Source organism: Oryzias latipes, chromosome 16 (genome assembly GCF_002234675.1).
Source record: "Oryzias latipes chromosome 16, ASM223467v1".
Classification (NCBI taxonomy): Eukaryota; Metazoa; Chordata; class Actinopteri; order Beloniformes; family Adrianichthyidae; genus Oryzias; species Oryzias latipes.
The window spans coordinates 1,535,550-1,561,464 of record NC_019874.2 but is presented as its reverse complement, the minus strand read 5'-3'; the positions used below and the strand labels follow the sequence as shown (position 1 = coordinate 1,561,464).

At 40.9% G+C, this 25,915-nt stretch overlaps 1 protein-coding gene across 1 annotated transcript in view; it reads right to left on the bottom strand.

Annotated features, from left to right (window-relative positions):
- znf407 (zinc finger protein 407) overlaps positions 1 to 17,115 on the bottom strand; it is a 180,571-nt gene extending 163,456 nt beyond the window's left edge. Inside the window, exons 1-4 of the mRNA XM_011473345.3 lie at positions 17,018 to 17,115; positions 13,243 to 13,957; positions 11,051 to 13,132; positions 3,596 to 3,710 (exon numbers count right to left, since the gene is read on the bottom strand). Coding sequence (XP_011471647.1) covers positions 3,596 to 3,710; positions 11,051 to 13,132; positions 13,243 to 13,894 — 2,849 coding nt within the window. The 5' untranslated portion in view covers positions 13,895 to 13,957; positions 17,018 to 17,115. The remainder of the gene's footprint in view (positions 1 to 3,595; positions 3,711 to 11,050; positions 13,133 to 13,242; positions 13,958 to 17,017) is intronic.
- Positions 17,116 to 25,915: the final 8,800 nt, after the last annotated feature.

Here is a 25,915-nt window from a genome sequence, read left to right as displayed (position 1 = left end):
TTGTGGAGTTGCAGATGAGCTGATGTAGACATAAGGAAACTAAGAAAAGGGCTTTAAAGCTCCACTCCTATCATCTTTTGATCTATGTTCTAGTGGGATTTTAATTATAATAATGTTGTTTTCAGGCAAATTTTATTAAAAAAAACTGTAGTTTTCTATGACAGTTTCTGTAGAGAAGCAGGAGTTCATCAGAAATTCACCTCTAAGTTGTGGGCGGGACCATTTGCCTAGAGAAAGCCTTTCCTCGCTCCCCATGATCCCTTTGTTTTCACTCTCCCCTGCTGGCTTACAGTCCCTCCCAAACCAAACACATTACCACTGAAACTGTGATATGATCGTGCAGTTTGGATCCAGATTTCAGCTCAGACGCGGAAAATAAAGACGTGCACGGATCTATTTGTCTACAAGTGGATCATCAGAGCAGAGGGCTTGTGGCCAGCAGATCATCATAGCTACAGGCTTTTCAAACGGCTTTTTTTCATCTGCTCCTGATTCACCACGTCCTAAAAAAAGAAATACTCCGAAATTCTGTTTTAATCTTAGTTTTCTTTACATACTATGTGTCCTCCGTCATGGGAAAGACGCTGCAAGAACATGTTAAAAACACCAAAAACACCATTTTCATTGGAGTGGGTCTTTAAAGTGGTAGCAAGACACTGTCCAGCACACTTGGGTTTGATTGGCGGCGCGGTCAGGGGCTCCAATCTGTCCTGGCCTTACATTTGCATTTGTTAATTAAATGCCAAAACAATATGATCTTTAAGTATCAACCCCCCCCCCCCTTCAGCCCTGGAGGAGAGAGGGGCAGCAGAGGCGCTGAGCTGAGGCTAAAGTGAGGTAGACAGCCAAGGTGCAGTGCAGCCGTTCATTCATGGAGTCAGATTCCAGCCCATGTTCAGGGCTGAAACTTTAACAGGGAAGACACAGCGATCGATGTGAGGAAGGTTTTTTTTTTACTTCAGGGGGAAAAGGAAAAAAAAAAGTAAACATGTACAACCAATCCGCTAATCCCAAACAAAAGAGTCGTTTCTTTGAAAGAGTGCCACATGAATGCAAAAAGAAAGTCTGTGCACTGGAAATAGATCAACGCTGTACTGTGAAAAAGGAAAAAACTGCTGTGGTGTTAAATGACATGATAAATCGTGATTTCCCACCAAACACTTTCTGCTAAACAAAATGTTGCTTTTGCGTCCGCAGCTTAATCGCACTCTAATCTCACTTTTCCAAGTTATTCCCAAACAAAGTAGGCAATAGTATTATGAGTGAGTTGTGGCCCCCCATTAGCGGCGTGCGTCCGATTCAGATTAAGGGCGTATGAGAAGTTTGGGAAGGGGAGCAGGTTATGTGTATGTATGGCTCTGGCCTTAATGAGGGTGTTTCTGGGGGTTTCTTTGTGTTTGCTGCTCTTTAGTGAAGAGGAGGGACGGCCTGGTGATCAGTCAGTCCTGAAAGCTCACACAGGGCCGATTTGTCACCGGTGGCTGGCACTGGCAGCGCGCGCCTCCTGCATCCACATGATTTGTGAAACCAGCGGCTGTATTTAGTAGTCCCATTTAAAAGCATATTGGAGAAGTGCTTCCCCTGCACGTGTGCGTGAGCGTGTGTGCGAGCAAAAGCCAACGCATTTGCAGCACTTGGGAGAAGGGGGGAGGCTTGTAAAACACGAGCTTTTCCTCTCATTAAAGAAGAAGTTGTGTTTGAAGCAAAGCTTGTTTGCTTGCGCTGTAATGTGTTTGTGAACATCAGAGCCAGCAAATCCTCGCATTTGCTCTGCTTATGCTTTGAAAAGCCCCTGCCACAGAACTAAATGGAACGGTTGACTCCGAATCCCACTAACTCGCCACAGTAGACGCCTTCATCGCCACAGACGGGCACCTGAACAGGCTTGGCAGTGAACGGGGGAGGAACCCCGCCATTTCCCGTGCTCCCTGAACGCCTGTTCAACGGCTCAACACGTTTGCTTGGACATGGCGCTGCAGCGGGGAGGTCCACGGCGGGAAGGAACAAAACTCAGCACAACATATGCTCCACATGTAGGGGGTAAAATGAGCTGCGATCAGGACGGCACGCTTGCACCACAAGTACTTACAGCCTCTGTGTCAACTTTCTGCTCAGATTTTAGCACATTCCACCAAAAACAAACAGCTGTGAAAAATGAACACCACACTGTTATTTCCTGGGGGGCTATGCTTGAATAAATGTTTTTTTAGATGTGTCGCAGGTAAATGCTTTACGTCCTAAAACAAATGTTACCATTTCAGAGAAAACTACTCTGACTGAGAACTTAGAGCTCTAAGATTGGGATTTTATTCATTAACTTCCACCCACAGGCTTTACTCTGTCCTAGGAAAGGAAACGATCAACTACTATTTCAATCAATAACTTACTATTAACATGACAAATAATTCAAACTTGTCATTTTCCTGAATATTAGCTCTGGATATCAAGGCCAAACTCATGAATCAATTCCACTTTGATTCACAATTTTGTGATCTATTTTTTAATCACAAAATAAATGTCAGTTAAAAAAAAGTCTAAATAATACATTTTCATGGAACTGTTTCTTTAAAATAACCACATATAGAATTTCCATTGGTAACATAAAATGGACGTAAATATCAATTTGATTTTAACCATTACATTCATACCATTACAGTAAAGTAGATATCATTAGAGTAGAGATGCTGCACCCCAGGCCCTGATGGAGTGCAGGTGGGGCAGGGTTTTTTTTCCAAACCCAGCCCCACCTGCTGCTGCTGCTGCTTACCTGGATCAGGTGTTGTTTGCCAGACGAAGAAGCTACAATGTCAGGTTTGTTGTGACACTAGAGACACATGTTCATTTGAGCTCGTCTAGAAGACCAGTTTTACGTCCTTTGCAATATTTCAGTCCACCATGAGTGTGGCAATGTGCTACAGCCAAAGCCTGTGCTCATTTCTCAACGGAGCAGACCCAAAAACCCAAAGCAGACCCAGAAGTTAGGAGACTCAAACTGCTTTAAAACAGTCTTGTTAAAAAGTTTGAGTTTTTTTGTGATATTTATTTTTTTATTTATATAAAATCCAAAGAAAGAATGTCAAATTGTTTTGAAAAAGCATCACCTCAGCAGCAAACAGACCCAACTTCTCCTGCTGTGGTCAGCCGGGGTTTAATTGACTTGAATTTTAAATTAGCCTGAGACAAACGCAGTTTAAATTGGGCCGTACAATTGATAATTAGCAGATCACTCTTGATGGGGGGGCAGGAAACATTGGCCAAGACTATTTGGTTGGAGTCTAAATTTGATTTGTTATCTTAAAGAACAACGCCATTACAGAAAGAATTCTTTGAATAAACAGCTTCTTTAAAAATGATTTTGTGAAATTGTGCTCCTAAAATAAAAATGAGCCGCTAATCTAAGAGTTTGCTCCAGCAGAACTTTCCACGTCATCCCAAACCGCATTTAGCAGAGCTTTAGAGGGACAATAGCTGGCTTTTAATGAGATTTTACGTGTAAAAGCAAAAAACTTGAAATCGCTTGCATTTTGTCTCCAGTTAAGATGTCAAATCAAATGTCAGTTGCCCTTAAAAATGGTTGAAGGTTTCTTGAACTCACCCACAGATGTGACATTTGTACTCTCGCATGCCGAGATGTCTTTTCACGTGGTTCCTGGCGTCTCCCAGCTGAGCCGTTGCAAAGTTGCAGATCTTACACATGAAAGGCTTGGATCCTGCAAAATAAAAGCATCCACATTTCTTGAAGAAACAAGAAGTAGCAACTCTCAGAAAACACCTCTGTTATTTTTTTATGGAATAAACGTTTGATTAGACTTTACATGTGATTTTGAAGTTTCATATTGGCCCCGAGTCCCTGCTTTAATCTGCTTTGTAGCCACAATATGAGGAAAAAATCCCAAAACGGATGCCCCTATTCAATCCTCATAAAACTTCTTTCACACTTCAAGTGCCAAGCAGCTCTTCTTTCACTCTCCATCTATCCTTGTCACTCTCCTTCATCTCTTACCTCCTCTTTCTTTGCCTGTGGATGCGTAAATTGGATTCCAAAGGTCAGGGCGAATACGTGAATCAATTCTGTGTGCGCTCACTACCTCCCATTCCATCATTAAAGCACTAATCACTCTGGCGGGCTTCACAGGGAGGTTTCTTCCTAATTATTGTCATTAATAAGTCCAGAGGGCGGGGTAGCATTTGAGAGAGTGGCAAAGCTTCTCTTTGCCATCCATCATTTAAGAGCAGAGAAGTGAGGGCAGATGCATGGACTATCAGTTTGATGCATAAACCCCCAGAAACCCAAATTAAACATGAGGGAGGCAGACAAGCAAACGTCTTAAAAAAGAAAACAGGTTCGGTGAAGAGTAATCTCTTCAAAATCGCAACTATTAAAGAAAAAGAAACAAAGTTTGTCATCATTTTTGTTTAAAATAAATACTAGCTGAAATTAATTAGAAAAACTGAAGTAAATGTAACTTTGTTCAATAAAACTGTTTGTTTGGATCCTATAAAAGGGCATTGGTTCCCTGTTATTTTCACTTTTTCTGCCAAACACAACAATATGTGGAAAATACATCTTTTCAAGGACTCTGCTATGATAGTTCTAGATCAGACCATTTGGAATCCTCTAACATCTGTACAACAGCCTTCACAGCATGCAAAACCTCGCACAACTCCCAGAAAAACCAGCCCGTTCCTGCTCTTCCTCACCTAGATCAAACATGTCCGTAAGATAAGGCCTAATGAATATTTTGACAGCAGACTGAGGCAAATTAAGGCCAACATGACACAGTGCCACATGCAAGTGTAGAGCGGCAACCTGGTATGATACCCACGTACACACCTCTGAGCAACCGCACTCACCCCCTGTGAGTGAACATCCCAAGACGTCCTGTAATATTTATTCTAGGGGCAGCGGCTGATTTGATTAAGCATTTTGTGTAGATTTCTAATTCGTTCATACACGGTTCACTTGCTGTGAGCTGGAAGTACGACACATCGAATTTTATGCCGGTAACGAAGATTGAAAGGCAAGCTTGTGCTAACAAGGCTCATAAACACAAGGGACAGGGGGGGGCACATGGGTAGAAACCAGCGTCTTCATTTTGTATCTACCTGCTGAGTATTACACACACACACACACACACAGTGTAGTCACAACAGCTTTAAATATAGAAAATGACCAAAAAAGAAGATAGAATTCACCCCCCCCCCAACAAAAGTAACTATTTGAATTGCGCCCAATATAGAGAAATCGCACAAATAATTAAAAAAAAGAAAACCAACCCTCGACAAAAACAAAAAGACAGATGAAGGGAGTCACACCACACCCACCATCCCACCTCAAAGCTCCAAAGCCTGGCCGCACACACACATCCAACTCCCGAAGCATGATCACCCGTGGAAAAAACAGAAGGAAAGACAATCACCATCCCTCCCTCACACTCACACACTCTCAGACACATGCAACCTGAAGTTGAGAAGAAACAGAGAGAGGCGTGTGGGGAACCGATTTGTCCAGATGGCTGGCTGATTATGAAACATGGCAGCGAGGAGAGAGATGTAACGTCCCTACGTTCTCACATCTTATCACATTAATACTCCACCACTCTACTTAAACAGCCTCCCTGAAACTGAAATTGACCATCAATGCAATGTCATGTTAAATTAATATTGTCATCCATGCAGGGCCAACGTGGCTCCCTCCCATCCCAGATGAGACGGGGAATGACTAATTCATTTCCTGAGTGGAGACAAGAACCTTATGCGATGCTTCATGACGTGCACACACAGCCTGACGGGAAGTCCTGCACTTGACACACACTCCTGCCATGCCAGCAGCAAATATCCATGCGATTTTCTACGATCTAAAGTAATAAGTAATACACAGCCAAAATTAAAGCTTTTCAAATGTTAACCATGTTCTCAGTATGGTAACTTTATGCAGCAAGTAAATCTTTACTCTGAGTGAATTAGAACCTGATAGGAACATTTCACTTACATGCAAATTAACCAAGTCTAGACAAAAGCTCTAAAGTAACCATTTGCTTCATTAGTTAGTGTAAAACTCTGAAAACTTCCTTGTTTTAACTCTATGTAACCCCCCCAACAACTGATCTTCACCTAGTTTAAATCCCAAGTTTGCTATTAAAAACTCTCAGGCCACTAAGTTGATAAAAACTTGATGATCCCAACAAGGATAAAAACCTCTCAGAAGATATTACTCAACCACTTGACAAACTCAAATGGATTCTTAGAGATAAATAAAGCCAATTTAAAAATGAAAATCTTGATTTTTCACAACTGTGCACAAAATTTAGTTGAGGTAGTAAGAACAAAACCATCAACATAAGTCTTGGTGATTCTGTGTTTAACCTCTTTTATTTAGTTAAAAGCTTCTTCTACAGTTTAACTCTGGAGAACCCAAAGGCATTTTTCATGAAAAGAAACCCTAAAGCAGTATTTTGATCCATTCGTGCATTTCTGAGTGCTTCTCTAAAAATCTGCGCTCTGAGCAACAGCCCCTCCCAATCCACGAAGACGAGCGGCTTCTCACTTTGTGACATCACAAGGTGGGGAACAGTCCCTGCTAGGAAGAAAGAGTCTGCGCTGCCAGCACCGCCCCCAGACTAACACACACACACGTTTTCTCTGTGGCGCTGGCCGAGTTTGGTAAAAAGCTTTCCGTTTATAAGTACAATGTACACATCCATCTTTGCAAAGGTTTGGACGTTGTTTGTTTTCGTGGGCGAAACCCAGACACGCAGCCGAGGCCGGCTCTAGATTGACGTGATGAAATGGGCACAAGGAGCGAAAAGCCGGTGCCTCAAAAATTGAGGCTTGTTACTTCCTGGTAAGAGGACCCAATGGGGACCCCATTAAACCCTGCATGCGCACGTGTTGCATCTTACCCACTTCACCCTTATGTGTTGTTTACATTTTTGACACGACCTGTCACTCACAGCATGCCTGTAGAAAAAAATGTCCATGCACATTTTCACTCTTTGCGCTCACTGATTCGTCTACGACCTCAGAATATCAAGCAGGCTACCTGCGTGCCCTGTACAGGTTTGCCCATTTTCTCCCGCAGACAGCCGTATCTGCCCATGAGGGTAGCTGTGACTCAGGCATAAGAGTTGGGACAAGTGTTCAAACTTGTTAGAACATTTGCAAAAAAAGATTTTTACTATTTACTATTGCCTAGGAAGAACTCACAACCAAACAACAAAAACTAGATTATCATTGAATGATAGGATTGAAGTCAATATTCTTTAGTATAAACATCATCAATAAAACCGATGTTTGTAAGATCCATGTGCTGCTAATTGAAATTCACTTCATAGTTGTTGCAAACACACATGACATGCCGACTGATAATATTCATGGCTGGTAAGTGTGTCCATTGCTTTAAGGCTCAGTCTGAGGTCAGTCAGCCCGCTCCGGTGAAAAAGTGCCCAATTTGCTTCAAAATGCAAATTCCAGTCGGAGCCTCATTGACAAAACACAAGCATGTGTGCGTGCTTCCTGTAAGGGACAAATTGACAAATCTGTGTGCAGCCTCCCACTACCGTCCCCTGATTTAACTGATTAATCAAATGAACAAAAACTAGGTCTTAATTAAAAGGATCTGGACGGGCTCCCAGCTCCAGAACTGGCAGACCCCCACCGTGCTGCTCCACAGCCCTGAAAACAAACTCTCACAATTAATGACCAACAGAGAAAAGGTAAATATCTCAGTGTAATGAGAGAACTTAGCAATAATACCAACTGGTACATGTTGTCAAAACCAAATGAGTGCTTTACGCAAACAAGAAAACCTGAACATAAACAGGACCATAACTCTGCCACATAAAATGGAGGTAAATCCAAAAATGTGAGTCGTTTGACAACTCGCTCTGTGTCCTTGACTTGATGCCATCTGTTGGGACCTCCGAGTCAGTGCCTCCATTTTCTTAAGTAACACTAAGTAAATGACCTCAAAAACTCAAGAATTATGACAGTAGATAAAGTTATGAATGTGCACACACCAAACATTAATAAGAAGAGAGTGGTGCTAACCATGAATCATCAGCATTACAGTGTCCAACTCCTACGGCTTCGAGCGGTTTGAGTTTAGCAAGAGAAATACCGACTTTCACTGAGCTCCAAAAGGTTGCAGAAAAACATGCCAAGAAAATAAAAAAAAGATGGTAAAATCTTTCGAGGATTAACTCAAAATTTTCTACTGTACTTTCTCTGAATTTACAGCATGGCGGCACACTTTACTGCGCCATAATTTGTGTCCTTTGCTGAAATTCATGCATGCCATAAGGCAGCATAAAACACCAGCACATGTTTGATACTGCAGTAAGTCAAAGACCAGAGGAAGTTGAAGTAGAGATTTCTAGCAAGGGCTGCCAGAGGGAAGCACATACTCAGACTCTTCAGTCATAAAGTGGGAACCTTCCTCCTTCATCTGCTGATATCAAGGGCGACTTCAAACGCACAACGGCACACATAAACGCGTGAACACAAAAATCACAGAGCACAGACTTCAATTAAAGTCCCATTAGAGTTTAGGCTGAAAGGGGGATGGACCACAAAAGGCAGATAGGGGCATTTATTGATGGCGCCCTCACATCTCGTTGCTGCATTAAGTTGATTTTAAAAGCAATTAATACACACGGTCAGGGAAAAGTAATACAGCGCCCTGTGTTCTTAACCTGCCGGACATCTCGCAGCCCAAGCCCTGGCCAACTCAGCCCTGCTTTGCATTATAAATGACAAGATAAATCCTAATGGATTGAGGATAATCAGCTGGCCATGAAGGCTGACATGTACACACATTGACTAGGCCCACGAGCTCTTGCACACACAAACATGGACATAAAGACACAAGGGAAATTAAAGGCTTTGAATATGTCTGCATTGATTATTTTAAATTATTAGCCCACCTCTCTTTGGGCCTCCAATGCTTTTAGCCTAAGCTTTAACACATTTACAGAGACTTATTGACTATAATTACAACTGAGTCTTGGTAATGGACACATCAATTATGAGTCGCACATGTCTCTGACCAAGCGTTGCTCAGGAAATCCCAATCTGGGCTCCATTAGCATCTCTCCTGCTAGTCTGAAGCTCAATCAGTCTTTACCTTCACCTCTAGTGAAAGAGCTATTACCTGGCTGAAGTAGATAGTAGCCAAAACATTAGCCTGAGCTGCAAAGAGGAGGCTGTATCTCCCTACTTAATACTGCCGGACTAAATAACAAAAGGTATGATGGCGTAGCAGTAGTAAAAGGGCATTCATTTTTCTTTACAGATTTTTAGTGAAACATGGATCAGTTACAAGAGGTTGCACGATTAATGAGGCCTCAGTAAAATTGTACGTCTAAATAAAGCATCAAATAAAACTAAAATGTATTTCTAATGTTTCTCATGAAGCCATTTTCTAAAGTGAATTCTTCATTAGTGTGTATACAAAACAGAAAGGGCGAAAAAAGGATGCCACCTGGATTTGACTAAGCCAATAGGTAAGAGCCTCCCAGAAGAAAAGCACTGCAGTCATTAATATTTTTTATCAGGTAACAAGGTATTTAATCCTAACTGGTGCAATAAGTAGCCTCTAATTCTTTAAACAACCATTAAGACACAAGTGGTTGTGCGAAAGTTTATCCCCTGATTCAGAAAGGTCAAACTCTTGGCTGTGGCTACATCACCATCACCAAGAATAAACGAGGAGTGAAGCAATAATGGATACATATTGTAAGCGCTTTGAGCATCTGGAAAAGCACAGAAAAATCCAATCCATTATTATTACTAACGAACTACTGTCGCTCTGCAGAAACTATGTCCTTGAAAGAGGATAGTTTTTTTATTTTGCATAGAAAAGGGCATTATCGTTATTAAAAGAACGCTGGGAATACTTTGACAATATATCACAAGATGACCATAGTGGGTATCTAAAGATCTGAGCTGAAACTGTTGAATTGTAGCAAGAGTTTAAAAGTTGAATTGACCTCGACCTCGCCATGTAACCTGTTTGCAAGAGCCCTAGTCCTGGTACGAATCCCACCTTTCAATTTAACCCCTTAGGTTCATCAAAACAATTAAATTGTATTTTTGCTACCTGTACGTAGCAAATATCAACTACCAAGCTAAAGGTGGTCTATGGTGTTCAAACAGGACTGTTGGTGCCTGACATGTACTTACGGGTGCAAAGGTTTGGTGTGAAATGTTAAAGCGGTGCAAATCTTGCAAATATCTCTCCAGGCTTTTTCTTTCACAGTTCTATTCCAATATATGAAAGACTTGGTGTCATAATTCAATTCAGTCAATTTTATTTATATAGCCCAAAATCACAGCAACAGTCATCTCAATGGGCTTTGTACCGGTAATTCTAAAGTAAACATAAAATCCTAAGGATCGTGAATATGTAGAATTCAATAGGAAGATCCTAAACTGATCTAAATAAACAGACTCAACTAAACTGGGCATCCCTGCCCTTAGACCCTTCGCCATAAGGAAAAACTCCTAAAAGAAAACGGATTCTGGAAAAAACGAAGAAACCTCAGGGGTGTCCACATGAAGGACGGATCCTCCCCCAGGACAGACAGGCGATGTGCCAGAACTCTCAGAGAAAAGTTAACTTATTTAACTCTACAAGTTCAAAGATAACATGTTTAATGTACAATTCCGGCCGGACACAAACAACAATTATTAATTTCTCATCTATGATCACGTTTCAAAGGGTTGGCACTTCCAATAATTAAAAAGAACACTACCCAGACATCACTGCCAAACCCAAGTCCCTGATTGGTCAGAGTTGAACTGGTAGTTTAACTTTAACGTGCATATAATGGTCATGCGTTTTGTGCGTAGAACCCAAAAATGAACTTAAAACTTGTGTAGCGATGCGTAAATGCTAGTATTTTGAATGCCTGACACGCGCGTTTGCATAGACTTTCATTGGAAGTAGCTGCTTGCATGCACATCGCCAAGCCCAGTGTGAAAGTAGCATAAGAGATGGAGACAGCAGTGGACAGAAAGCATGACTGAGTCAACAGAGGGAGTTGCTTACCTGTGTGTGTCCGGATGTGTGCCAGGAAGGCCATGGAGTTGCTGCTCTTACACACCTTGCCACAGTATTTGCAAACATTGCCCTGATTCTCCTCTCGCTCGCGGTTTATCTGCTCTGTGTCCTCCAGCACATACTTGTTGACCTCCCTCAGGAGCTCTTCGTGTTTTTCCTTGATGTGAAAAAACAAGTCCTGCTCTGACTCAAAGCGATCCGTGCATTTCACACACTTAAAGCTTGAACCCCCTTCAGGCAGCTCTTCCACACTGTTCTGCTCGTTGCGGAGGTGGGCAGCGCTTGTCAGGTGTTGGTGCAGGTTGCTCTCCGTGTAGAACGATTTGCCGCACACCAGACAGTGAAAGTGCCTCTCTTTGGAAGGGTGCTTCATTGAAATGTGGACATTGAGGCCGCTTATTCCATCAGCCATGAAACCACAGTCCTCACAACGTATGCGAGAAATGTTTATTCTGGTCTCGTCCTTCATCTTCACTTCCTTGAGTTTGTGCTTTTTTACATGTGCAGAGCTGGTGAGTGTAAAGTCCAAGGGTGATGCACCTGAACACAGAGCATGGGTTGAACTTTCAGAGCTTTCCAGTGGTGCATGCTCCTGTATACCTAAGTCCTTCACAGACACAATAGCGGCATCAAATGGTGGGGCTTTGGACATTTGTGTGTCTACAATCACGTCCGCATTCACGTGTTCTTCAAACTCTTCCCCCTTCTCATCCAAGCTCTCTTGCAGTGAAGATTCATTTACTTCAAGTTCTCCGGAAGCCTGCTGGGGCTCAGGCAGCTCTGCTTGTTCAGTGGTTGCGTTGGTTGGATCTGGTTCAAGCCCAGAAGATGCAATAGCATTCTTTTCGTCTGCATCTGCAGATACATCTGCAGACACATCTGCAGAGTTTGGATCTTCTGGGCTGGGATCAAAGTTTTCCCCGGGAGGCGCTATGATCTCCTTCTGTCCTAACGGGACTTCAGAAATCTTTTGTTGTTCGCCCCCCTGCAGTTCCAGGTATTTCTGGCTTCTCTGTTTATGCTTGTCTGTGTTGGCATGGCGATACATTTCCCTGTTAGTGACGGCATAATAGCCGCATGCCAGGCAGACATACTCAAAGTCTTTGGTGTGCTTTCTCTTGACGTGAAGATGGAGGGACGGTATTGACTGAGCGACAAAATCACAGAGGCTGCAGGCATTGACAGAGTCATATTTGATTTGCTGTTGAGCCACATCGGACTGAGTCTGCTCCTCGGCTTTGTCTTCTCCAACGACTGTGTCCTCGGCTTCCTGTGTTCCCTCGGTGCCCTGTGCGCTACTAATCTGTGTAGTCGTGGCTTCCGGCAATGACGCCTGAATGTGACACGAGTCTGGATTCTTGTTTGAGCCCCCCTGTGCTCGTTTAATGTGCTTCTTGGTGAAACAATGGCGATCCATGTCTCCTTTGGTCACACAGCTGTAGTTGCACAAAGTGCAGCTATAACCATACTCTTTACTGTGTTTACGCCGGATGTGAACGCTGAGGTTGGTGGCATTGGACACAACCAGGCCACAGTGTCCACATGTGGTAGAGGAGCCTTGCTTTGGTCGGCCTCTTTTTTTCCTGGGCGGCTCAAACTCTCCGTCTTCTTCCTCGGCTGATGCACTCATGACGGCCTCCGCTGCCTCGTCACCTTCCTGTTCTTTCTCCGTCAAAGCCTTTTCTCCACCAACTACCTGATCCACTTCAGCACCATCTCCAGCACAGTCTCTGCTTACACTCTCAACATACGACTCAAACGAGGAAGATGCAGGACTCATCTTTTTGTCCTGCTGCTGTTGGTGACCATCTGAGCACAAGTGAACCTCCATCCACTCAGACGTGGCCGCGAAGAAGTTACAGAGCTTGCAGCGGTACCACTTCAGGTCCGGGTGTTTGACGCGAGAGTGCCTTTCCAGCACTGCGGCATTGCCAACCCTGAAGTCACAGCTCACACACTTCATCTGGAACCTGCTGAGATGTTTGGGTGCTACTTGTGTCGGTTTCTCCTTCACAACCTCAGCCTGGCTGTTGGCGTCATCTTTTTCACCCACGTTTTCATCAGCATCAACTGAAAGACATTTCAAAGATGCACTTCAACCAAATCTAGAACTGATTCGTTTTAGTAACCAAGTTTGACATGTTTTTGTGGATTTGCAGAATAAATCATGGAATACTCACATGTGTATGGGACATCTTTTGTATGGTATCTCTGGACATGGACATCAAGTGGAGACTTGTCTCTGAATTCCTGCCCGCAGTAGTTGCAGGAATAAATAATCTTAGGTTTTGGAATTCGCTTGCTCAGTCTTCTCTCTTGGGGAAGAAGTGGCTCTTCTTGAACCGTCCATTGCTTGTCTTGAGCTAGATAACTGCTTCTCTTTTTAGGTACAGTAAACTCTATGCTATCATTATTTAATGGAGAGTTTAATTCATCAGGATCACATTTTTCTACAATGGTGGCATTCTTGCCTGTCTCTGAGACTGCTTCTTGTTGGATGTCAGCTGGACTTATATCAGAAGTGTTTGGATTTTGCTCATGACCGTGTGTAGTTTGATCAAAGTTCTTCCCATGTTTTCGTGCACAGTGAATCTTTAGTGATCTTGGGTACTTGGCTGAGAAACCACAAACTGTGCACAGGTTTTCTCCATCTGCATGTGCAGGCTCTGACCTCATCACCAGTTTGGCGTCTGCTTCATCAGCCTCAGCGGCTCCTTTTGCAGAGTCACCTGCAGATTCCTCCATCTCCATATCGACTGGCTGCCCCTTCTCACTGCTGTCAGTCAGAGGCTCTTCGACAGCCTTCTCTACTAACATCTGTGTTTCTGCCATGACATGACCGGCTTTGGTTTGGCCCAGTGCTGACGTTCAGTTTACTCCTTCTGGATCAAAACCCTGAGGAGGTGAACAAAGAGACCAAGTTTTGGAGAGTTTAAAGACAAACATCTGAGAAAGGAGCACTGCAAAAAACTCTTTGGCTTTTCAAGGACAAGGAAATGGCGCCATCTATTGTTCACAAACAAACTACTAGTAAAAAAACTGCTGCTCATTTACAGGAATTAAAAAATTTCTGATCAAATCGCCCTCTTTTTAAATATATTGACTGCATTTTGTGAAAATATTCTTGGGCAATAATTATTTGATAATTCTGTAACCATTCTGGAATTTTTTGGGTGACAAATGAAAACCAGAACTTCATACAAGCTCTTTGTCTGAAATAATTAACTCAGTGACAAAATCTTTTAGATAACCATAAAAAATATCTGCATATATTGCTAAAATGCTAAAACTAAAAATAAAATTATATACATATATATTTTTGTCAGTATTTCCGTCCATGTTACTACTTTTTAATATTATGAAAATGTAGATGATTAAACCTGAACTCAAATGTTTTCACTACTTTTATATTTTTGTTTTATATATTTTTAGAACTTTGCTCTTAAAACATACAAAACATCTTAACCCAATTAGCACACTTCCACCTCCATGCCTGCCACATTTCCCTCTGTAGTGCTACAAACACACAGAAATGTTTAAGTCCATTTTCAGATTTTTACTGGATGAGGCCTCTATTACCTGGAGGGACTTGCCCCGGGAATTTACAAAGTTTCTCTATAGGTAGCTTCAATTTGAAATTAAACGAACGCTAAAGTTTCTCTTCAGGAAAATAATTGTACCGACCACCAATTTGCACACATAAGGGGTAATTGCCTAATGGGGCTCTAAAGCATCTTTTAATGATTTGTTAATGTATATGTTTTTCTACACAACCATTATCTCTGTTATTATCAATAAATGACCTAAGCACCATCAAAAAACAGCTTCAAGAAATCCCAGAGGAAGCAATGAAAGAATCAGCAGCTTCTGCCTCGGTGCTCTTCTTCAGCTCATTTACCGGTCGTCCCTCCCTTAACCTATTATGACCAGATGAAATATATGTGATGTTTTCCCTTTTAAGCCGGGAGTCTCATATACTATACACCAATGTTTTCACGATACAGGAAATAAGACAATAAACCTGGAGATATTGTCTGTAAATTACATGTAATTTGATATATATGAGACATTTAATGTGTTTAGTTAAATGGATCAACTAAATCTCACTAAACAAAATCCAAAGTATACTTTTTTACGCATCCAAATACGTGCTTCGGGCTGGACATGAAAAAGAAAACAGATGTTGCATCAGATCTGCTTTGTTGGTGAGTGGTTTTCTTTAGGAATGTTCATCATTTTAATTTTAGTTTACTTGCAAATATGCTTTCAGTAAAATACTACTGCATATTTTGAAGGAAAATCTGCTACAAACAGACAATTCATATTTAGCCTAATTGATCATGGAGAAATTATCATTGTCATATTTCAAAGGAACCAACTCAGAAACCATCACGTACATTTCAGAGAAATATTTTTTTTAGACACAGGGACCAACTACAACACTGAAGAATAGGACTTTACTGTACCAAAGAACTGCCTGCCGTCAACCTCAAATTTGAAGTCCAAACCAAAAACATTTGCCTGTTAAAATCTCAGAGCGGCTGTTGGGGTACACACAAAAAAGACAGAAACTATTTTAAACGTAATAATGATAGACAAAAATGATGCAAATCTTTATCCGCCATGCCTGAACATGATAAAACTTTGTATCTTCAATCTAGACATTGATTTACTCAAGGTGTATTCAGATCGGTAAAGTCCTAGAACCTTGCGTTTGGTCTGTATTCAGGCTGCTGTCTGCTGGACATTTCTGTTTCAAACCAAAGCTTGTAAACAAACCATGTCACTTAAGATGTCTTCAGACATTGGCCAGGAATTACAAGGGCAGGGTAAATCAGCGAGAGAGTAATGGAAGTCCTGCGCTTTGTAATCCTTGTCCATATAGTTCACTCATTCAAATTTTATATTTCGCTAACCATTTTTGAAAGTCTGTATCAACGTCAGGTACCTCACTTTTTTCATTTACATCCTGCGGCTGTTTTGGTCCAGTTGTTCTGCTCCGAGCACAAATTGTTTTCAAACTGAGGAAACTCAGAGCAAACTGAAGCTCTGAACACGGCTTTATTTTCCAAATCACACTTTGGTGTGTTTATTGTTTTATCACATGCACATGGAAATACATCTGACTTTAGGTTTAAGACTACAAACTATGTTTTCTACACAGTTGATAGCTTTTTGATAGATCTGAGGTTACCCGCCATAGTTTTACATTGCAATTTTTATGTGTGGCAATGTTGAGTTGTGTAAGTACATATTGTATGAATAAATGTTAGTTTATAGCTTCTATTATTAAATAAACTAATAAAGAGGTTAGAAAAAATATGATTTATTCTCAAAGAACAACATCATTGTTTACAATTAATAGTTGCAATGGAATAACAATTTGGGTTACACACTCTGAGACACCGAAAATATAGTCGTTTTGACTGTTTTAAAAAATGATGTCGTTTTCTTATTCGGCAACATTTCACTTAAACTGTCAAATATTAGCTCAGAAGTCGTGTAAAAGTTGTCTGAACACGTTGAAACAGCACACAAAACATTGTTGCAGGCTGCAAAGTTGAGAAAAAGTCAGTGCTCGGGAACATTAGTCTAACACCTGAACACAGGTATGAAATAAGAACCGCTCTAGAAGCTGCACACCGCTGCTAACTTGCTAACTGGCAACGTGAGCCTCTAACTATATTTTGACTGACACACAGCGCGTCCAATCAAAGTGGTCCTTCTGCTTCGGAGAGCCAATGAAGGTGTGAGGAAGGCGGATCTAAACTGCTTCAAGGCTTAGAAAACGACGGCAGCACAGAGGCCCAAAAAGGAGGCTAATGTCTATCAGAGACACAGTTTTCTGTTTAGAGCAAACACTTCGGCATATCACCCCTCATAGAAAGGTTTTGCTTTGATAAATAAATCTCGACTAAATTGGCTTCACAGAATCAAGTGACGAGTGGCTCTTACCCATGATTTTGCGGTTATCTCGATGGTCCGCGCTTTTTTGATGCTAGTCACAAATGGCGCACCGTAGCGTGAGCCTTACGTCACGGAAGGCGAGGCCTTGTTGACAGTTTTTTTACTCCTTGGCTGATTAGATCATGCGGTGCGTTCAGGTACAACTGGAAACGGCACCACTTTGACGCGTTTACGTCCACGTAATTTTCCCTCACATCGATACAGAGAAAGAATATTCATTTAAAAAGAAAGAAATGTATTTGTAAAGTTCACTGTATTATATATTATCAAAATAACCCAACAAGATACCCTTTTTTATGTTGAAAATATGCGTCCTGTACAATCTTTCATTTGCAAAGTTGCAAGTTTGTACAGTAAAAAAAATGTTATAGAAAGTTTTAAAGCATACTTTGGGGTGTGTTTTCCACCTCGCCTCCAGTGGTCAGTCTGTGATAAATTACCTCTTCAATGTGACAACCACTGTTAGTCTGGTGGAAAAACTGAAGATGAATTAATCCATGGGCAATAATTGACTAAGTAGTCTGTCAGATCAGGAGGTGATAAATGATACCTCCAGGAATGAATACACAGTTTGCTTTTGCAAGAATTTCCTTTAATTCATCAGAGTCAAAATTATGTGGCATGGATGGTTTGAGACACAACTGCCCTCCTCCCTTCCTACCTATTTTTCATTAAGATTTATCAGTCATTTGTCTTCTTTCAATTTCCATTAAAATCTGAGAGCTTCGTGAGCATTGCTTACATGTTTGCTCAATAATCTTTAAGTGTTTTTCTTGAGTTGCTTTTACCTTGAAAATATACAGGAGAAAACATATGAAAGAAAAATGTGTTCAGTTAAAAATTGCAGTTTAAATTTAGTTTTATCTCTGCAATCATTTCAATAATAAGTTTATTTAAAAATTAAAAATAAATGTATTCAAGTTTAAAAAGAGACTTCATTACTTTGACATATAGTGACTTTAGACTGCAATTACTAACAAAAAGGCAGGTAGTTTGCTGTTGGGTTTACTAAAATGACATTTGGACAAACAATTTGTCACAAAATATTCCAAAAACTTTAAAGAAAAAAAAATATATATAATGAAAGATAAATTAGCCTTTGTTTAAAAACAAATAGCAGTAAGGGTACAAAATTACAGTCATATGGTTCACTGAGCCACAGGTGGTTGAGCGGGTCGTCCAATGATCGAAGGGTTGGCGGTTCGATCCCCGCTCCCACCAGCCAAAAATGTCGATGTGTCCTTGGGCAAGACACTTCACCCTACTTGCCTCCAGTGTGGCTCCACTGGTGTGTGAATGTGCATGAATGATCCCGGTGATGGTCAGAGGGGCCGTAGGCGCGAACTGGCAGCCACGCCTCTGTCAGTCTGCCCCAGGGCAGCTGTGGCTACAACCGTAGCTACCATCACCAAGTAAGAATGAGGAGTGAATGAATAATGGACACAATGTAAGCGCTTTGAGCGTCTGGAAAAGCACAGATAAATCCAAGCCATTATTATTTTATTATTAGATATTTGACTGATTAGTTAAAATTGCAATAATTGTTGGTTCGCTACCTTTCCAGGTTTGACAAATTTTGTTTTCTAACATTTTTCTTAAATCTCAGCATTAATAAAGAACATATTATGCCAGTACAAATACTTGCATGGCTGCATACGACAAGTATGCACATGTACAAAAACCCACACTTAAATCCACTTTCCAGACAGGCAAAGCGAATGGTATCCCACAATCCCTTGCGGTGCCGATCTAACAGCAGCACCAAAGTTACACTTACTTCATTGAATTAATTTGAATGAAAGTAAAATAACTGTCTGAAAACTACGTGTTATTATTAAACTGTCTTAACAAAAAGAAAAGATTCATCTTAACTGAAGCAAATAATTAAGTTACATCAAAGTAAAAAGTTTATTTTTCCAACATCCATATGTGGTCTTATCACCCTGTGAAGGGGTCACATTATGACTATGAAGAGAAAAAAAAGAAGAAACATTAGTTCTACCTGTGTTTATGTATGAGGCAACTAACGTGTTTTTTTGTGAAAAAATATGTTATCCACTGTCATTTCTGGATGTGGTCTTTGTGTTATGTTCATGGGTTTATTTATTTATGTTATGGACGATTCACCTGACGCACGGCAGTCACGCCCCAAGGTTATTAAATGGGGTCGCAACAGGTGCGCAAGGAGGGAGGAAAGAAGGAAGGTGAAAGACGCGCTGACAGCTGCCGCCGTGCTCTTCTCCATGACCAAAGACTCCAAAATATTAAATGTTCCTTGCCTGCTGGATTTATCCCACCAAACATTCTGTGAAGTCCAGATGATGTGACGGGGGAGCAGAAATCGGAGATTTATTGTAAAGACCGAGTGGAATGACGTGCGCGATCCCGTGAGTGGGCGCATTCTAAAGAAACTGATCAAAGAGATCAGCTGGTGAGATCGACACTTTTTTTTAATTCTTGGGTACCCAAACAGCTATTTTTAGATTTACTGGTATACTAGTTTATTTTTGGGGGGCTTCTTTTGTGTGGATTTACTGGACTGAGGACGCGATGCGCGTTCACGTGGACATTTCAATCACTCGAGTATGAGCGCGCGCCTGTGGAAAAAAAGAGAGAAAAAAGAAAGTTGGGATTTAAGAAAATTAAATTTTATGTTTTGAAAAATTCTACAGATGTATTTCTGTTTTGAATTGTGTGATTCTGTGTAAACAGTATTTGAAGAACCCGAAAGAACTTTTGATAACACACATTATTTAAATTAAGTAGTGTTTGTTACAACTCTCTAACGGTGGAAAAAGTATTATCTGAGCTTCTTCATCCACTAAATCATCTTCAAATGGACACGCCATGCTGCTTCACCTCTCTGAAAACAAACTAACCTTCAACTAAACCTGCTCCAGACCAGGTTATGTTCAGAGCATGAGTTGCTATGGCAACTTGACATACCCTGAAACATACCTCCATTTCTGGAACTGAAAGCTGAGGTTATCAACTTCCTTAGCCTCAAACTTACCTGGGGAGCTAGCAGAACCTGCTTTCTGGAATACCTCCCAGGATGGACTTCTTCCACATGGCGGGACTTAACATGATCTCTGGAAGTGCCATGATTCTGGTATTTTACCCCTTGGAGGCAGAAAGACAAGTGGATCCATGACCACAGACCGACTGGACTGTGAGTGTGGAATCTCACTGAGGAAACTGGTTTAACAGGAAGACATATTTACTCAAAAGAAAAAGAAAACAGGAATTGCTATACTGCCACACACAAAAAAATCCCAGATAGGGGGGATTGTTAGTCACAAATGTGCACTGCTAAGTTCCATTGGAAAAAAGATTTCACAATTCATCTTTGTGCTTTAATATAACATTGTGACATAGCATTCACTAAAAAAAATCACACTTTTAAGTATGCTGATGGTCCAGTATTGAGTTTTTTCTTTGAAAATTGCTTTATTTAAAATATAAAATGCATTTTTAGATACTCTTAAGACGTTCCAAGAGCAAAATGTTTATTTATTAGTTTATTTCTAAGAAACATTTTGTTGAAAAAATGACATTGTTTCTTTACTTTAATAAACACAATGCATGTTGATTATAAAAAACAACTTAACATCAGTCTCATTTTTTATTTATCTTTTCAGCATAGTTTTGAAAAGTTTAACAATTTTGATCAACATTACTTTTAACCTGCATTTTCTTTATCTTAATCATTTTTTTTATCTGACATTTACATCTGAAATCTCACTTTTGAGGTGGAAAAAAAAAGCCAGAAAATGACCAAATGGTCAGCAATATTTTTGAGTAAAATGCTCTAAATTAAATCTATGACTCATGTATTGCTCTTAATGGAGGGGATAAAATCCAAATACTTTTGGAATTTAATTGTATTGTTCATCTGCTTCCACTCACTGTTTTTTAATGGTCTTCATCTCCAAATCCTCTCAAGATTTCAGTTTTCTCTTTTGCTCACACACATCCATTAACATGCTTGGATCCAATACATTGTGAACAGCCAGCTTCCAGCAATGGCATTTTGTCTTCATCTTGTTGTGAAGGGACACACTTCTGGACAGCTCAAGTCTGCAGGCTTTCCTGACTGTGTCCCATAGCATGACAGAAGTAAAAAGAATAGAAACCTTTGCAGCTGAAAGTAAAAGGAATTCCAGTAGAAACTCTCTGCCTATTTTGTAACGCCTTGCTTGCCTGTCTTCCAAAAACTAACATTAAGAACCTTCAGCTTCTCCAGAATTTTGCTGCACGAGTTCTCACCAAGACCAGGAGGCGGGCTCACATCACTCCAATATTAAAAGTCCTGCATTGGCTCTCCATACGCTTCAGGATCGATTTTAATATACTATTAATGGTTTTTAAATGTTATAACGGTCCTGCATCTTCTTATCTGTCAGATCTTTTAGTCCAATATGAACCCTTTTGGACCCTGGGATCCTCTGGTACTGGTCTTTTAACCATTCCGACTGTAAAAACCAAAACTTATGGAGAGGCATCTTTTCATTACCGTGGCCCTCGTCTATGGAAAAGTCTGTCGGAGGACCTGAGGGCAGCAGAAAGCATTGAAGTTTTTAAGAAAAGGCTCCAGACCCACCTTTTCATTTGGCTTTTAGCTAGGTTTTACTACTTTTATAATTTTATTTATTTTATATTTCTGCCTGTGGCGGGGCTGGTCCCCGTGCCCGCCTGGGGTGGGGCTGGTCCCCAGCTGGGGTGGGGCTGGTCCGCCTATTTCCTTGTCTATCCCCATCAGTTAGTGGGTGGGAGGTGTGTAAAGCACTTTGCGTTAGGTTTTATTGGTAAGGTACTATATAAGTAAATAAAGCTTGATTTTATTTAATTAAAGTTAATAATCCATTGCAATAATATCATTGTTGAATTTTCTGTGTGAAGATAGATCCGTCACTGTACTGTTTCATAGTTGAGTAAATCAGAAAAAGTTTGTGCATTTAAGGACTTGAAGGGAACCTATGTGGTGAAAGAAAATACTGTCTAATAGATGGAGGTCCAGCCTTTCAAACTGTTCTTTGAAGAGTTTGGAAATAAATTAAAGTAAATAAAGTTTTTTTTTTAGCACAATCACTTTCATTCCTGTGCTTTGCAGACAAAGATAACCATCAAATGTGACAGAGTTCCCCAGCACTCCACCAGGGAGCGTAGTTTACACATTTTGTGATGCACTGCCATCATCAGTATCCATGTGCTGTACTGTAACATCAGTCCGAGAGCTGCTCACTGACAGACAGAACGCTCTGGCACACTGTGAAAATGATATTAGTGTGTTTGATAAATCTTTCATGGAATAAAACTCAGAGAGTGAAAGAACCATCCCAACATCACAGTCACTCAAATGAAGGCATCGTCTGTATTTAGACTGGCACAAAAAATGTTCTGGAAACAGAAAGCAGCAGACTTTTTGGGATATTCTGTGAAAGATGATGTTTGACATTGGCTGTTGTTTGATACAACAACAATACTGTTTTAAAGAGGACATAGAAATGTTCATGATAGTTTAAAATGATGGCTTTTCTATTGATTTGTTCACTTTCAACCAAAGTAGCCCACCAACGTTAGTATTAATATGTTAAATGCAGCCAACATGTGCAAGTTATACATATTGCAGAGAAATCTGACACAGTTTTAATCAGTAAACTGTTCAGTGTGCGCAATTCTCTCTTTTTCTGTGCACCATATTCTAGTGGATTTTGAGCTCCATAAGTTCTAGAAGTCAGAATTTTTATGAGCTTGTTCCACTTATTTGATTGCTGTTTTTTTTTGTTTTTGTTCCTTTTTTTTGCAGAAAAGAAAACGCGTCACAATGCAACAAACCTTTACAACTTTTTGAGCACTAATTAACAAGTGTTTTGACGTATTAGATCTAATCAGCATCAAAATAAAGAATTTCCAATAACTTTTGAAGAAAAAAAAAGGGAAAATTAACAGAAAAGCAGGTCACTAGAGCAGAATAATACTCAAAGGCTTCTACTTTTTGTGGGAAAGAACTAGAGATGGAAGCATGTTCCTTCTTCAGTGACTAACATTCTGTTTTCTTTCATCTGTAGCAAAGGCAGGGTTGTGTTTCCTCACTGAGCTCAGTAGAAATTCCGTTTCAGATCATTGTTTCCATGCGTGCTTGTTTCTATCTTGCAGTACGTTAAACATTTTGTTTTTTCAAAGTCACAAGTTTTATGGGAGCGTCTGAGTTGAAATACTCTGGCGATTAATTCATGGGAGGGGCTTTTCTTTTCTGTCGGAGACAAACGCAGCAACATGTGCGGGTTCCACAGCCGCTAAGGGTCTGTTTGACCCTTCAGAAACTCCTTTTCCTACTTTCCAACCACTCTTTCCATCAAAGAGGTATTACCTCACATCACAGCACGCCCAGCTGGGGGTTTCACCTGGGGAGCACATTCCTTAGTAGGAAGGAGAACAAGAAAGAAAGCAGCTTCTACGTCTATTAAAAAGCATAAATAATGGGGCAAAGAGGTCTACAATATGTAAGGGTTAATGGCCGATGAAGTGTGCAATATCAGAAATTACCGCACGCCGTGGGAGCGTGAACCTACTGAGCCCGTGACCTGACATGGGTAAAATAATAAATATCTCGTTCCCACGCATTAATTAATTTATGCGAACGAAATAATTATTCACGTGTTTAGTCATTCATAAGCACGGATGTGAGCAATATTTGGATTTACAGCAGATACTTTCACATTTCTTTCTGTGTGTGTCTCATTACATTGCATGGAAGAGACGGAGGATGGTTAGAGATCAGTTATTTATTTTAAAAAGCTCTACAAAAGCATCATATTCGTTAGCAGTCATTTTACATCCTAAGGCTAGTAGGCTACATGCTACGTATCCCATCATGCACCACACAAATCCCATTATGCATTTCGACTAATCACCGTGTCCCTTGTGCAGCATAAAATAATATGTGCTTTAAATCTGTTATTTTGTTTTAACAAACAGATCTTTAAGAAAGTCACACTTTTATCAATAATTTGCTCTGCAGGATTCACAGATCACACACAGACCTGTTAATTTAATGTCAGCACATAAACTTTGTTAAAATGATAAAAAAAATGAAAACGTCTTCATTCAAAGAGACAACATCGAGGGTAAGAAGAACTGGTTTGGTTTCTGAGCCTCGGTAGCAGACACCACGGTAGATAAATACGGCGATTTGATTGGTTAGATTCTGGACCAATCAGCAGCTGTTTGATGGCAGCATTGTCACGCTAAACTGAAACTTAACTCAGCTAAATCAAAGATAGGAAAAAAGTGAGATGACACACAACGCATGCAAAAACCTTTTTGGCGGTAGCAATAGTTTTATCAGTTTTGTCATGCTAAGTCACGCTCAGAGTAGTCAGCAAAATCAAAGATAGGAAAAAAGTGAGATTTGAAAACAAAAACATGCGTTTTGCAAACGCAAAAAACGTTTTTGAAAGCAAGAAATGTTTTTAAAAGCAAGGGAAAAAAAATCAAAGCAAAAAAAAATAAGCAGCATAGACAATTGAAAAGCAAATATTTAATATTTTCACTTGCAACTTGGAAAGTTTTGTGTGCAACGTGGTGGCAGAAATATCACTCCATAGAATTCTGATAATGAACACCTCTACACACGGTTTACATGCTCTGCTGTAAACCGTGTATTGGGGGGGGCACATTTCTAAAGCACGGCTGGCGTAACCACGGCTGAGCAAACAGCGGCCCCCGCTCAGGAACGTTTTATGGGACAACACTGCTGCTTTAGTGGGCTCGGATCCCCCCAGTGGGATCTGCAGAGCCAGTAGCAGGCGCCGTGGCAGGACGGCTAAGCGTCTCTGCCTCGTTCCCGATTGAGGAGGCATGTGGGCCGGCCTGGTCCTCCACCAGAAGGAAGCGAGGTCCATAAGGACATGGAGGACAGAGTCTGGTGTGGATGAACTGGACTGGCCTGCACAGAGTCCTGACCTGAACCCCATAGAACACCTACAGGATGATTTAGACCAGGCCTTCTCCACCAACATCAGTGTGTGACCTCGCCAATGACCTTTTTGGAAAAATGGTCCAAAATTCCTAGAAACACACTCCTTTAGTTTGTGGACAGCTTTCCCAGAAAAGTTGAAGCTGTAAGAGCTGCAAAAGGTGTGCCGATATCATATTGAACTCTATGGGTTAGGAATGGGACGGTCCTTCAGTTCATATGTGAGTCTAGGTGAGTTAATACTTTTGATAATATGGTTGTCACAAGAACAGGCAGACGGCTGGATTCAAATGCAGCAGGTTTATTAGCTCAACTAAAAGTCCACAAAGCTAAATCAATGTCAGGCAGGCAGGAGTCAACAACGAGGATAGGAGCATCAAAGGAGAAACAGGAGAGGTCAGGATCCAGGCGAGATTCGTGGCAGACGAACAGAGTCAAATACAGAACAGGGTCGGGGAAGCAGAAGATCAGGTCCGGACATAACGCTGGGGAGTAAAGGCTGAGTGGCACAAACAATACTTCACATTGAGTAAGGCTCAGTGCAGTGTTAAGGTATGCTGTGATTGATTGGGTGAATGAGTGTGTGGCATCCAGGAAATATACACTGGGGATGCTGGGAGATGTAGTGTGGTTAGAACTCTGGAGATGGTTCCCGCTGGTGACATGAGGGGGAGACAGAGCTCTGACCTCTGACAATCGTGTATGAATGTCTGTCTGAGAAAAGTGTACCAACTGTGTAGAAAGGGGTTTTACAGCATCAAAACATCTGTAATCACCTTTCGTGGGTTATCTTTAGAATGTAACCCTCTTGATAAACAAGGTAACACTGTAAACCCCAACATGAGTCAGTGCATTGTAAGGGTTTGTTTTTCCTTTCAAGTTGCCACAGCAATTTACCCCCTCAA